The 10,560-nt window shown below is 53.4% G+C and overlaps 1 protein-coding gene across 2 annotated transcripts in view; it reads right to left on the reverse strand.

Moving 5' to 3' along the window:
• Window positions 1-10,311, reverse strand: part of CLPB (caseinolytic mitochondrial matrix peptidase chaperone subunit B) — an 83,473-nt gene extending 73,162 nt beyond the window's left edge. The window contains exons 1-2 of one of the 2 annotated variants that reach the window (XM_033145913.1): window positions 9,511-10,311; window positions 6,054-6,102 (exon numbers count right to left, since the gene is read on the reverse strand). In XM_033145913.1, the coding sequence (XP_033001804.1) occupies window positions 6,054-6,102; window positions 9,511-10,168 (707 nt within the window). In that variant the 5' untranslated portion in view covers window positions 10,169-10,311. Of the gene's footprint in view, window positions 1-6,053; window positions 6,106-9,510 lie in introns of both variants that reach the window. The other variant, XM_033145911.1, reaches the window with a different exon arrangement.
• Window positions 10,312-10,560: the final 249 nt, after the last annotated feature.

The raw sequence follows: 10,560 nt of genomic DNA on the forward strand, positions 1-10,560 counted from the left end.
TTTCCTATTGGGCTTACTGGCATGTTGTGCCAGGGCGCTGGCCTCTCAGGGGCGCCCTCCTCTTTCCCTGCTCGCCTGCATGCCCGCCAAGCCTCTGTGGGAGGAGAGCGATCCCCACAGAGGCTTGGGAAAAGGTCAACAACTCTGGGAAAAGGTCGACAACTCCGGGAAAGGTGGGGGGGGGGCTGAGGGATATTTGCACCACGGCACCGGATATGCTTAAGACAGCCCTGGTCTCCAGCAACTAGTATTCAGAAGCGTTGCTGCAATCCTTTATTCCAGGCATGTCCAACAGGTAGATCATGATCTACTGGTAGATCACTGGATGTCTGCAGTAGACCACTGGCAGATCATTGGCTCCCCCCAAAGAAGCTGAACAACTGTGGCTCCCCTAAAAAAAGCTCAACATTTTACCTCCTCCCTGAAAAAAACTCCTTTCTAAAAAAAGGAGATCGCAGTCTCTTGGGAGTTGGCCACCCCTGCTCAAGCTTCAGGCACCCACCAAATTCATGCCTCCTTCTTTATGGTGAACCCCCCCCCCCATATTCCAGAGGGGGCTTTCTGGCCAGGGGCCCTTTGGAAGATACAAAAACCACCCCACTAAACGGGCGGGGGGAAAGAGAGAGAAAGAGAAGGGGTGCATCTCAGGGAGGATAAATTTGTTCTTTGGGGGGGAGCAAAAGAAGGATGCCCCCCCCCTTCAGAGCAAAGAAGGCAGCTGATCCAGTGACTCGCTTGGCTCTGGGCATCTCCTATTGCAGCATAGGCACTTGGCTCCCCTCCCTGCACACCCCCTTCCCGCGCTGAACATATGGGGCTTCTATTCAGGCCCAGGAGTTCTGGGTGAGCGACTCTGGGAGCCCAAAGGGCATGTTTGAGTTTGTTCTCAGCGCCTGCGAGCCGGGCCCTCCTGACAGGTGGAGGAAGAGGAAGCTGGAAACTTGAACTTTTTGGCCACAACAAAAGCTTCTGTCCCCAGCAGCAGCAGCAGCGGAGGCCAGTTAAACAGCCCCGCCCGCCGTCCCCAGATGTTACTGTTTAACAGCCTGGGGGGGGGGCTGGTGCTTTAGGGAAACTTTCGACTTCTTTAGGAGGTGCCCTCAGCTTCGAGGTTTGCAACACTTACGGAATGAGATCCTTCCCACCCCCTAAACACACACGCCAGCAACATAATGATCTCAAGAGAGAGAAACAGTCAGAGCCGTCTCATCCATTGGGGCTGGTGGCGCGGCGCGCCAGGGCGCAATGGCCTGGAGGGCGCCTCCGTCCTCCAGCCCTGCTGGCAGCGCCTGCCGGCAGCGCACTCTGACTCCCGGCAAGGGAGCTGGCCGGCCACGCCACGCCCTCTGGCTGCCCAGCAGAGCACAGGAGCACAGCTCTGCGCGCCCTTCCAGCGCTTCCGGGACGGGAGGCGAGGGCGGCCGGCTCGCGCTCCCGCGCGCAGCCGGCCGCCCACCCGATGGAGCACAAGCTGCCCAGCCACGCCGCCCGGCTGCGCCGCGCCATCTGGATGCGCGCGGGAGCACGAGCCGGCCGCCCTCGCCTCCCGTCCCGGAAGCGCTGGAAGGGCGCGCAGAGCCCCGCGCCGCTCCAGCGCCACGCCCCTCATCCCCCGCTCGCCCACCCCCCTCCCAAGGGGCGGCAAGTGCGGGAGGGAGGCGGCGGAGAGGCGGCATGGCGGGGGCGCCGGAGGGATAGCCGCGCCAGGGCGGCAGATCCCCTTAAGACGGCTCTGGAAACAGTGCCAGCTTCCTAAAAATGGCCCGTCTAATCAGCCCATTTGCCTCCTCCACTGTTTTCACCCCAAGAGCAAAAGCCCAGTAATCCTAGAATGGCAGAGTTGGAAGGGGGGACTCCCAAGGGTCATCTGTTCCAACACCCTGCAATGCAGGAATTGCAGATAAAGGACCACTGACAGGTGGCCTCCCAATCTCTGTTTAGAAACCTCCAAGGAAGGAGAGTCAACGAGCTCCTGTGGGAGTCCGTTCTACTGTCAAACAGCTCCTGCCCTCAGAAAGTTCGTCCTAATGCTTAGTCGGAATCTCCTTTCTTGCAATTTGAATCATGTTCTCCCGCCTGGAGCAGCCGAAAACAAGCTTGCATCATCCCCGTCATTTTAACTGAATGCAGCCCTTGCACAGTTAAAACTATGCTGAAGCTGGCTTGCAAAATAAAAACATTTACGTAATTACAAACAATAAGTAAATCGCACCAAAAGGCGCACAACCGAACTGAACAATTTCCACATAAATCGTTAAGATCTAAAAATATACAAAAGATTACTATCAACAAGAGCAACGAAAACCCCTAACCAACACCCCAGTGCTTCAAGAGTCTGTTCAGCAGCCTCAGCTTTTGTAGCTGGAGTCAGTCCAGGCCCCGCCTCCCAGGCCAGGTAGAGATAGGCCTGCGAGGCAGGGAGCAGGTCTTCCAGGACTCATAGCCAAGATGGTCCATCTTCCATGTGACGGCCCTTCAGAGAGTTGAAGGCGAATATTCTAGCATGTGACATCTATGTACAGCCCTCACCTTGCAGGCAGAATGGTATCACAGGGAGAGCCAATGCCGGCTTTTGCAAATGTTGGTGAAGATTACCGTATTTTTCCGTGTATAAGACTAGGTTTTTTTTCTTAATTTAAAATAAGGTTAAAAATCTGGGGGCGTCTTATACACGGATAGTGCATGTGCCTGTTTTCTCAATTTGGGGTCCCCAAAAGTAGGGGGCGTCTTATACATGGGGGTGCCTTATACACGGGAGAAATACAGTAATTTCTGGATATCTTAGCCATGTAACATGAAAAGCATTACTGTTCTCCTGCTGGTAGCCTAACTTAAACCCACACTATTTTCCGAGTGCAAGAGGGGATAGCTGGGTGTTGTGTCCCATGAGGGCACAGTGGGGACTTCCAGAGCACATCGTCCAGCCCAGGCCAGCTCAAAGGAGCAAGGGGGTCTGGGGAGGCACATGTAGTCCCCAAGAAGTCTGCTAGTGATATGGAGAATTTGGATATGGTTGGACTCGAGCCAGGAAAGGGAGGATACAGTGAGCCGGCAGGCCTTGGAAATAAAAGTGACCAAACCGCCGCTGGGACGCCCATGCTGGTGAGTTTTTGTTGCCGGGGTCACATAGGCGTCATAGCCCAGAAGAGAAGGAGGGGCGTTGGAATCCAAGCACCAGGTTTCCTGTAGTCCAATAATATGGAATTTTGTGAGGAAGTCCAAGACTTCCCTATCCTCTTGTTTAGGGCCCCATCCAGCCACATTCCATGACATGACATTCAGGCAGTCAGGAAGAGGCTGGTGGGAATACGGAAGTCAATCTTTCTTATTAGAGTGGAATGAAGAAGAGTTTGGATTTGATATCCCGCTTTTCACTACCCGAAGGAGTCTCAAAGCGGCTAACATTCTCCTTTCCCTTCCTCCCCCCACAACAAACACTCTGTGAGGTGAGTGGGGCCGAGAGACTTCAAAGAAGTGTGACTAGCCCAAGGTCACCCAGCAGCTGCATGTGGAGGAGTGGAGACGTGAACCCGGTTCCCCAGATTACGAGTCTACTGCTCCTAACCACTACACCACACTGGCTCTCAATGGCAATTCCCGGGCTTCCATACACATTGGGAGGCTTCCTTGGGACAGGCATGTCGAGAATGCAGCGATTTTATTGATGTGGCCGACAGGGTCTTCAATAAAGAATGGGCTAAGACTTAAAGCTGTGGCCTCCTTGTCGATGGTTGGTTGGCTACTCCGTGAAGCTGTAGATGGAGAAATGGCTGGGAGTGTGTGTGTAAGTGGGGGCGAAGATGAGTGGTTTACTAACTGAGCATCACATATGGAGGATTCTAGATCTGGCATTGAAGAGAAGGAGCCCAGGAGACCTGCAGTTATGTTCCTGTTCTTAGTGGGAGGCATTTTGGAACCCAAGCTGGCACCATCTCACCTCAGTGCCACCTGGGAATCAAGCCTGGGACCTTCGACAGGCAAGGCAGACGGTCCACCACTTGGCTGTGGTCTTTCCCGCTTCCCAAATTATACGCCATCCGAAGGTTTGAACAACTGCAGCGGCCAAAAGCATTTCCAGAATCGCCTGCTGGGAACGTGAAGCTGAAGCAAGGAGATGGGAGGGAAAGAGGCCAGGAGACCTGGGCTGACTCACAAGATAATCAGGCCGCTTCCTGCAATTACTGCCAGGGGCCCAGTTTGCTGCCCATCATCAGGAGCGTTGATGCAGGCCAGACCTCGGCTGCGTTGGGCACAAGGAAGCCATTTCCTGAGACAGGCTGGGAAGAGGCTCGGGGGCGCATGGAAGAGAGGAGAGGGGGGGGTTTACATGGTGTGTGGGGGGGGGAGACCTGGTTGCTGGACAATACAGGGGGCATGAAGGCTGATCTGAACAGGGCGAAGCAGACTGTGGAAAGTGGGCATATACCACACAAACATGCCAGTCACGGCTTGGAGAGCCAGCGTTTTAATCGAACACCCCAGCACTAGGGCACAAGGCACTTGAGTGCCAGGGTTCAGCTGCTGAGGGTGTGGAAAACTGAACTGTGGCGAAGGGAACACTCCTAAGCATGTACACAGGGCCTCTCCCTCACAAACAACTGCTAACACCTTGCTTTTTTTTGGTGGGAAGGGGGTCCAAGGTAGGAAATCAAGCTCTGAGGCATACTTGGTAATAATGATAATAATAATAATAATAATAATAATAATAATAATAATAATATTCAGATGCAGAGGTGTCACTTCTAAAGCAAAAGAGCAAAAGAAGAGTTTGCTACATCAGACCAAACGGGGCCCATCTAGTCCAGCAGGCTGCACTTATGGTGGCCAAACAGATTCCTGTGGGAAACCAGCAAGTAGGATCTGAACACCAGAGCATTTCCCCCTTCTGTGGTTCTAGCAACTGGTCTTCGGAAGCATTTCTGCCTCTGACCATAGAGGCAGAGCACAGCCATCCTGGTTAGTGGGAATTGGTAGCCTTATTCTCTATGAATTTGCCTGGTCCTCTTTTTAAAGACATCTAAGTTGGTGGCCATCACTGCCCCCCTGTGGGGGCAACTTTCATAGTTTCTCCTAGAGAAAGCCCATCAGTACATCAACAAATGGACCTCGACCCCTTGGCCTCAAGAAAATATATCTGCAGAATCATCGCTCCACAGCCTGTAGCCTGGCAGCACCTACAATCTGGATCTCCCTGCCTATTGACATCAGGCAGGGATCTTCACTGTACCCTTTCCAGCGCCTGCTAAAAACAGGTTTGTTTAGACAAGCCAACTCAAACATGGGGCATGTTGATGAGTGTTTTTAATTTCTTTTTTTAGTTTATGGCTGGTTTTTTCTTTTGAATCTTTTAAAGAGCGGTCTTTACTGACAGTTTTACGGTTTTATTCTCTTTGTGAGCCAGTGTGGTGTAGTGGTTAAGAGCGGTAGAATCGTAATCTGGGGAACCGGGTTCGTGTCTCCCCTCCTCCACATGCAGCTGCTGGGTGACCTTGGGCTAGTCACACTTCTTTGAAGTCTCTCAGCCCCACTCACCTTACAGAGTGTTTGTTGTGGGGGAGGAAGGGAAAGGAGGATGTGAGCCGCTTTGAGACTCCTTCGGGTAGTGATAAAGCGGGATATCAAATCCAAACTCTTCTTCTTCTTCTTCTTCTTCTTCTTCTTCTTCTTCTTTGTAAACTGCTTTGAGGTGGTTGTTGTTGGGTTTTTACAATCAGGTACAGTGGAACCCCAGGTTACGCACACGATCCGTTCCGGGTCGCCGTGTGTAACGCGGGCGTGCGTAACTCGAACGCACGTAAAAAAACCCCGAAAACTTGGAAGTCGCGCGATTTGAGCGCTTCTGCGCATGCGCGAAGTGTGCAGAAGCATTCTGCGCATCCGGCGGTCGTGCGTACGCAACATGAGGTATGACTGTAGTATATAAAAATTGTGGTTATATAGATATAATTTATAGACCACACACACTAGTGTTTCCTCCCAAGATGGCTGCACGCCGCCAGCAGACATCTCCCGGCCACCCCTCGCACCAGCGGGGCTGAATTCAGGGGGCTCACCTGTCCACTTCGGAAATGTTGTTGATCTGTGCAGCTTCCAGTAGAGAGTCTTCTGGAAAAGACAAAGGAGAGGAATCGCTGTGAACGACTGGCGAGAAGGACAGGCAAGAAGGGAAAAGAACCCCAACCCCTTTTTAAAGGAGGTTTCCTGCTTTCCGCCAGCTTTGGATCTGGGGGGACCACTTGGAATTGCTCAGTTATTGCCTCCCACCCACCCCTTGAAGCGGATTCCAAAAGAACCCCCCAAGAATCCCACTATCAGGTCCACAATGATGTTACCTACCGGTATCAAGTGCCTGACCAGGCAGTCCCTCCACTTAAATTTCTTTGAGATGGAACAGAACAGAAATCACCGCACAAACACCTGCTTTAGAGCTACAGTACTGCCTTCTGAGCCAGGCTGCCACACAAATTTTGGGGGGCCAGTGGCCTTTTCCAAACCCAGGGGAATTTTCTGTCCTCGGTAAAGCAAGGGTTGTGAGCACCTAGTGGTTAAAATTGGAACAATTCACGCAGTTAGACTTGCTCCTGCAGGAGGCAGTGATAAGTCACTGACTTGGATGGCCTTAAAAGATAATTAGGTTCGGTTTGTTTCCTGCTGCTCCAGGAGGTAAGACCCAAACCAAAAGATCCCAATGACAAGAAAGGAGATTGTGACTAAATATTAGCAAGAATCTTCTGACGGTAAGAGCTGTTCAGCGGTGGAATGGACTCCCTCGGGAGGTGGTGGCCTCTCCTTCAAGTGAGGTTATTCAACAGAGGTGGGGTAGCCATCCATCAGGGATTCTTGAGCTGCAATTCCTGCGTTGCAGGGGGCTGGACTAGATGACCCTTGGGGTACCTTCCTCCTCTACAATTCTATGATTCTAGGTGTTGCCCCCACGCTCCCAGGGTATGACCCTGAAGATAGACTTCAGTGCATAAGCTACAAGGCACGGAGCAACAATCAAAACATATTTTAATGCACAGCTGGACACTAAATGCACAGCTGGACACTAAAAAAATGGACACTAATGCACAGCTGGACACTAAAAAAAAAAAAGCTGATCCCTGCGTGAGAAAGGCCCAGGAACGGGTGTTTTGAAACAGTCTTCCTGGGGTTCTTGATGGTCTGGACTACAAGTCCCATCAGCCCCAGCCAGCACACATGACTTGTAGTGCAAAAACAAGCTGGGGAAGGCTGAAAACCTTTTTATTTTTTATTTTGTTTTGACTATGGCAGACCAACACGGCTACCTACCCGTAAGTGGCAAAAGGTTGCCACTTTGGGAACAGGTGGTTCAAATATGCCACCTCCTGGCCGTAATGATGTAAGTACACCATACAAAACTAGGACGAGAATGTAAAGCAGGACTACTCGTTTCGATAATAATAATAATAATAATGAACTTAATCAAAAACCATTACTGTAACAACTGTTGCAATGGAAAGAAACTAAAACCTCTTTAACAGATTATCAACTGAACTTTGATTTAAAAACACAAAGCTAAAAAACGACACGCAAAAATCAAGTTTTTGCCACATTTTTTGGGGACGTACCCTGTATGCACAACTAAGCTCACAGGAAAAAGGAGAACCCACTGTTAGAATTCATTATTGTCCTGAGACACCAACAGATTCATTATTGTCCTGAGACACCAACAGGCAAATGAATTGAGAAGAGGGGCGTGGACGAATCCCCTAGGAAATACAGTCGTACCTCAGGTTACGTACTTAATTGGTTCTGGGTCGCTGTATGTAGCACCTATCCATTCTCAAAGAAATCAGCCCTGAGTGCTAATTGGAAGGACAGATCCTGAAGCTGAGGCTCCAGTACTTTGGCCACCTCATGAGAAGAGAAGACTCCCTGGAAAAGACCCTGATGTTGGGAAAGATTGAGGGCACAAGGAGAAGGGGACGACAGAGGATGAGATGGTTGGACAGTGTTCTCGAAGCTACTAACATGAGTTTGGCCAAACTGCGAGAGGCAGTGAAGGATAGGCGTGCCTGGCGTGCTCTGGTCCATGGGGTCACGAAGAGTCGGACACGACTGAACGACTGAACAACAACAATGTAGCCCAAACACGTTTTGCGCACGGGGGGGGGGTTACACTTCTGGGTTACGGGAGTACGCAACCCGAAGCGTACGTAACCCGAGGTACGACTGTATGCTGGTTTGGGCCAATGAAAACTGTAATCCAAAAAAACCAAGGGAAGAGGCACCAGGCTGGTTAACAGGAACGTAGAACACTGACACGTTACTCCTACTGTGGGCAAAGTTCTAAATTATTACTTATTTATTACATTTATATCCACCTTTCCCTCCAAGGAGGTCAAGGTTCTCCTCCTCTGTGCTTTTCTCCTTGCAACAACCCTGTAAGGCAGTTTAGGCTGAGATGGGGTGTCTGGCCCCCAAGGGTCACCCAGGGAGCTTCACGGCAGACTGGGCATTTCTCCTAGGTCCTAGCCCAACCCTCTAACCACTACGCACACTGCCTTTTTATTAGCCTTGCTTCATCGGGTCTAAGAGCACCGTCTCCAGCGCATACAGGAATTAAGGTAGGCGGATCTCTTCTCTAGGCTGGATATATGATGGGGAAAGCAAGAACCTCAACATAGGAGGAGACAGTGTGGGGTAGCGGTTAGTGTTGGACTAGGACCAGGAAGAGATCAGGGTTCGAATCCCTCAATTGGCCACTATGCAGCTCACTAAGTGTGATCTGGAGGGCTGGTCACTGCCTCTCTCGGTCAAGTTACAGGTGGGTAGCCGTGCTGGTCTGCCATAGTCGAAACAAAATAGAAAATTCTTTCCAGTAGCACCTTAGAGACCAACTGAGTTTGTTCTTGGTATGAGCTTTCGTGTGCATGCACACTTCTTCAGATATTCTTCTTGGTATCTGAAGAAGTGTGCGTGCACACGAAAGCTCATACCAATAACAAACTTAGCTGGTCTCTAAGGTGCTACTGGAAGGAATTTTTTAAATTTTGTTTCTACCTCACAGGGTTGTTGTGGAAGTTGAAACAAGCGGTGGGTGAAACCATGCATGCCACCTTGAGCTCCTTGGAGAAAAAGGCGAGATAAAAATGCAAATTATGTTTATTATTTATAATAAGCAGGGCCGGCTCGGCCCACCGTGCCACAGGCTGGACACAGCTGGGAGGAGTGGCAGATCTGCACCCTAAGGAGCCAGCTACTCACTGTGTCCTATTGCTTGTCGCCTGCCTCCTCTCCGGCCTCCCTCAGCCCACCGGGGCTTCCCTGGGGTGCCTCAGGCGGCAGCAACAACAGAGGGGACAGTAGCAGAGGGTGAGGCGGCGGTGGACGAACCCCTTTCCGCTTTGCCCCAGGTGGCGAGACGACCTGGTCCGGCCCCGACAGCAAGCAAAGAACCCCAAAGCCAGCCTCCCCACCCACCATCCCTCGCACAGGACTAGCAGCTTGAGTTCCTCCTGCCGGAGAGCGTCGCCCTGCGGTCACCTTTGGAGACGTTGCCCTTGCTGTAGCAGAATGCCAGCCCGGCGGCTGCCACGGCGGTGGCAGTGAAGGACGGGATCCTGGGGCCGTGCCTGTTGCCGCGGTTCCCTTTGCTGCGGTGGCGCCCGGCCCTCTCTGGGTTGGTCCAGAGGCGCAGACCGCTGGGCTCCCTGCGGAGCGGGCGGGCGCTAGCGTCCCCGGATGGCAGCTGCTGCTGATCCTCCTCCTGGCAGGGCAGCCTGGGCAACCATCCTCCTTCGGCTGCCACCCTTTTGCCCGCCGCCAGGGCGGCGCCCGCCTCGCAGGGGTATCTTCCCAGCTGCTGCTGCTGCTGCGCGTCCTGCCCCCTGGCGGCCGCCGCCTTGCACTGCGGCCACAGCGCCTCTTCCCCGCAGCGCCCCCTGGAGGGCGCGCGGCGGCGCTGCAGCTTCGCCAGCCTCACTTCTTCTTCCTCTTCTCCCTCTGCCGCCGCCTGGCGCTGCGGGCGGCCCCTAGAGGCCTCGCCTGGGTACTGCAGCTCCTCGCGCCCGGCCAGCGACGACGAGGCCGACGCCGCGGAAGCCGCCGAGGCCCCGCGCACCGCCAGCGGGAGCCCCGCCCTCGCCCCGAAGAGCCGCGCCAGACCCGGCGGCAGAGGCCTGCTCATCAGGCAGGCCAGCATCTCCGCTCCGCGCCGGGTCGGCCCGGCCTACTGCCAGCCACCACGGTCCTGTCACCCTGGAAACCAAGATGGCGGATGAGCCCAGGGCGCCGGCGCTGTGAGGAGAGGACGCGCGCCGGCGTGAAAAGGGATCATGGGGGATGTAGTCCTGCGTCCGTTTGAAGACGGCAGAGCACGGCTGCGGGAGGACTACGTTTCCCGTGGATACGCGGGCGCCCCCCCTCCGCGCGCGTGCGTCAACAAAGAGCTGCCTTCGTAGGCGCAAGTGCCTGTTGGGAAATGTAGGCAGGCATGCGCAGGAGAGCGGCGGCCCTTTATCCGGTAGGGAGGAGGCGGCTGTTTTTGCTGCTGCGGCGGCTAATGCGATTGGCTGGAGGGAAGGCGCTCTCCAG

The sequence above is a fragment of the Lacerta agilis genome, chromosome 4, assembly GCF_009819535.1.
Source record: "Lacerta agilis isolate rLacAgi1 chromosome 4, rLacAgi1.pri, whole genome shotgun sequence".
Taxonomy (NCBI): domain Eukaryota; kingdom Metazoa; phylum Chordata; class Lepidosauria; order Squamata; family Lacertidae; genus Lacerta; species Lacerta agilis.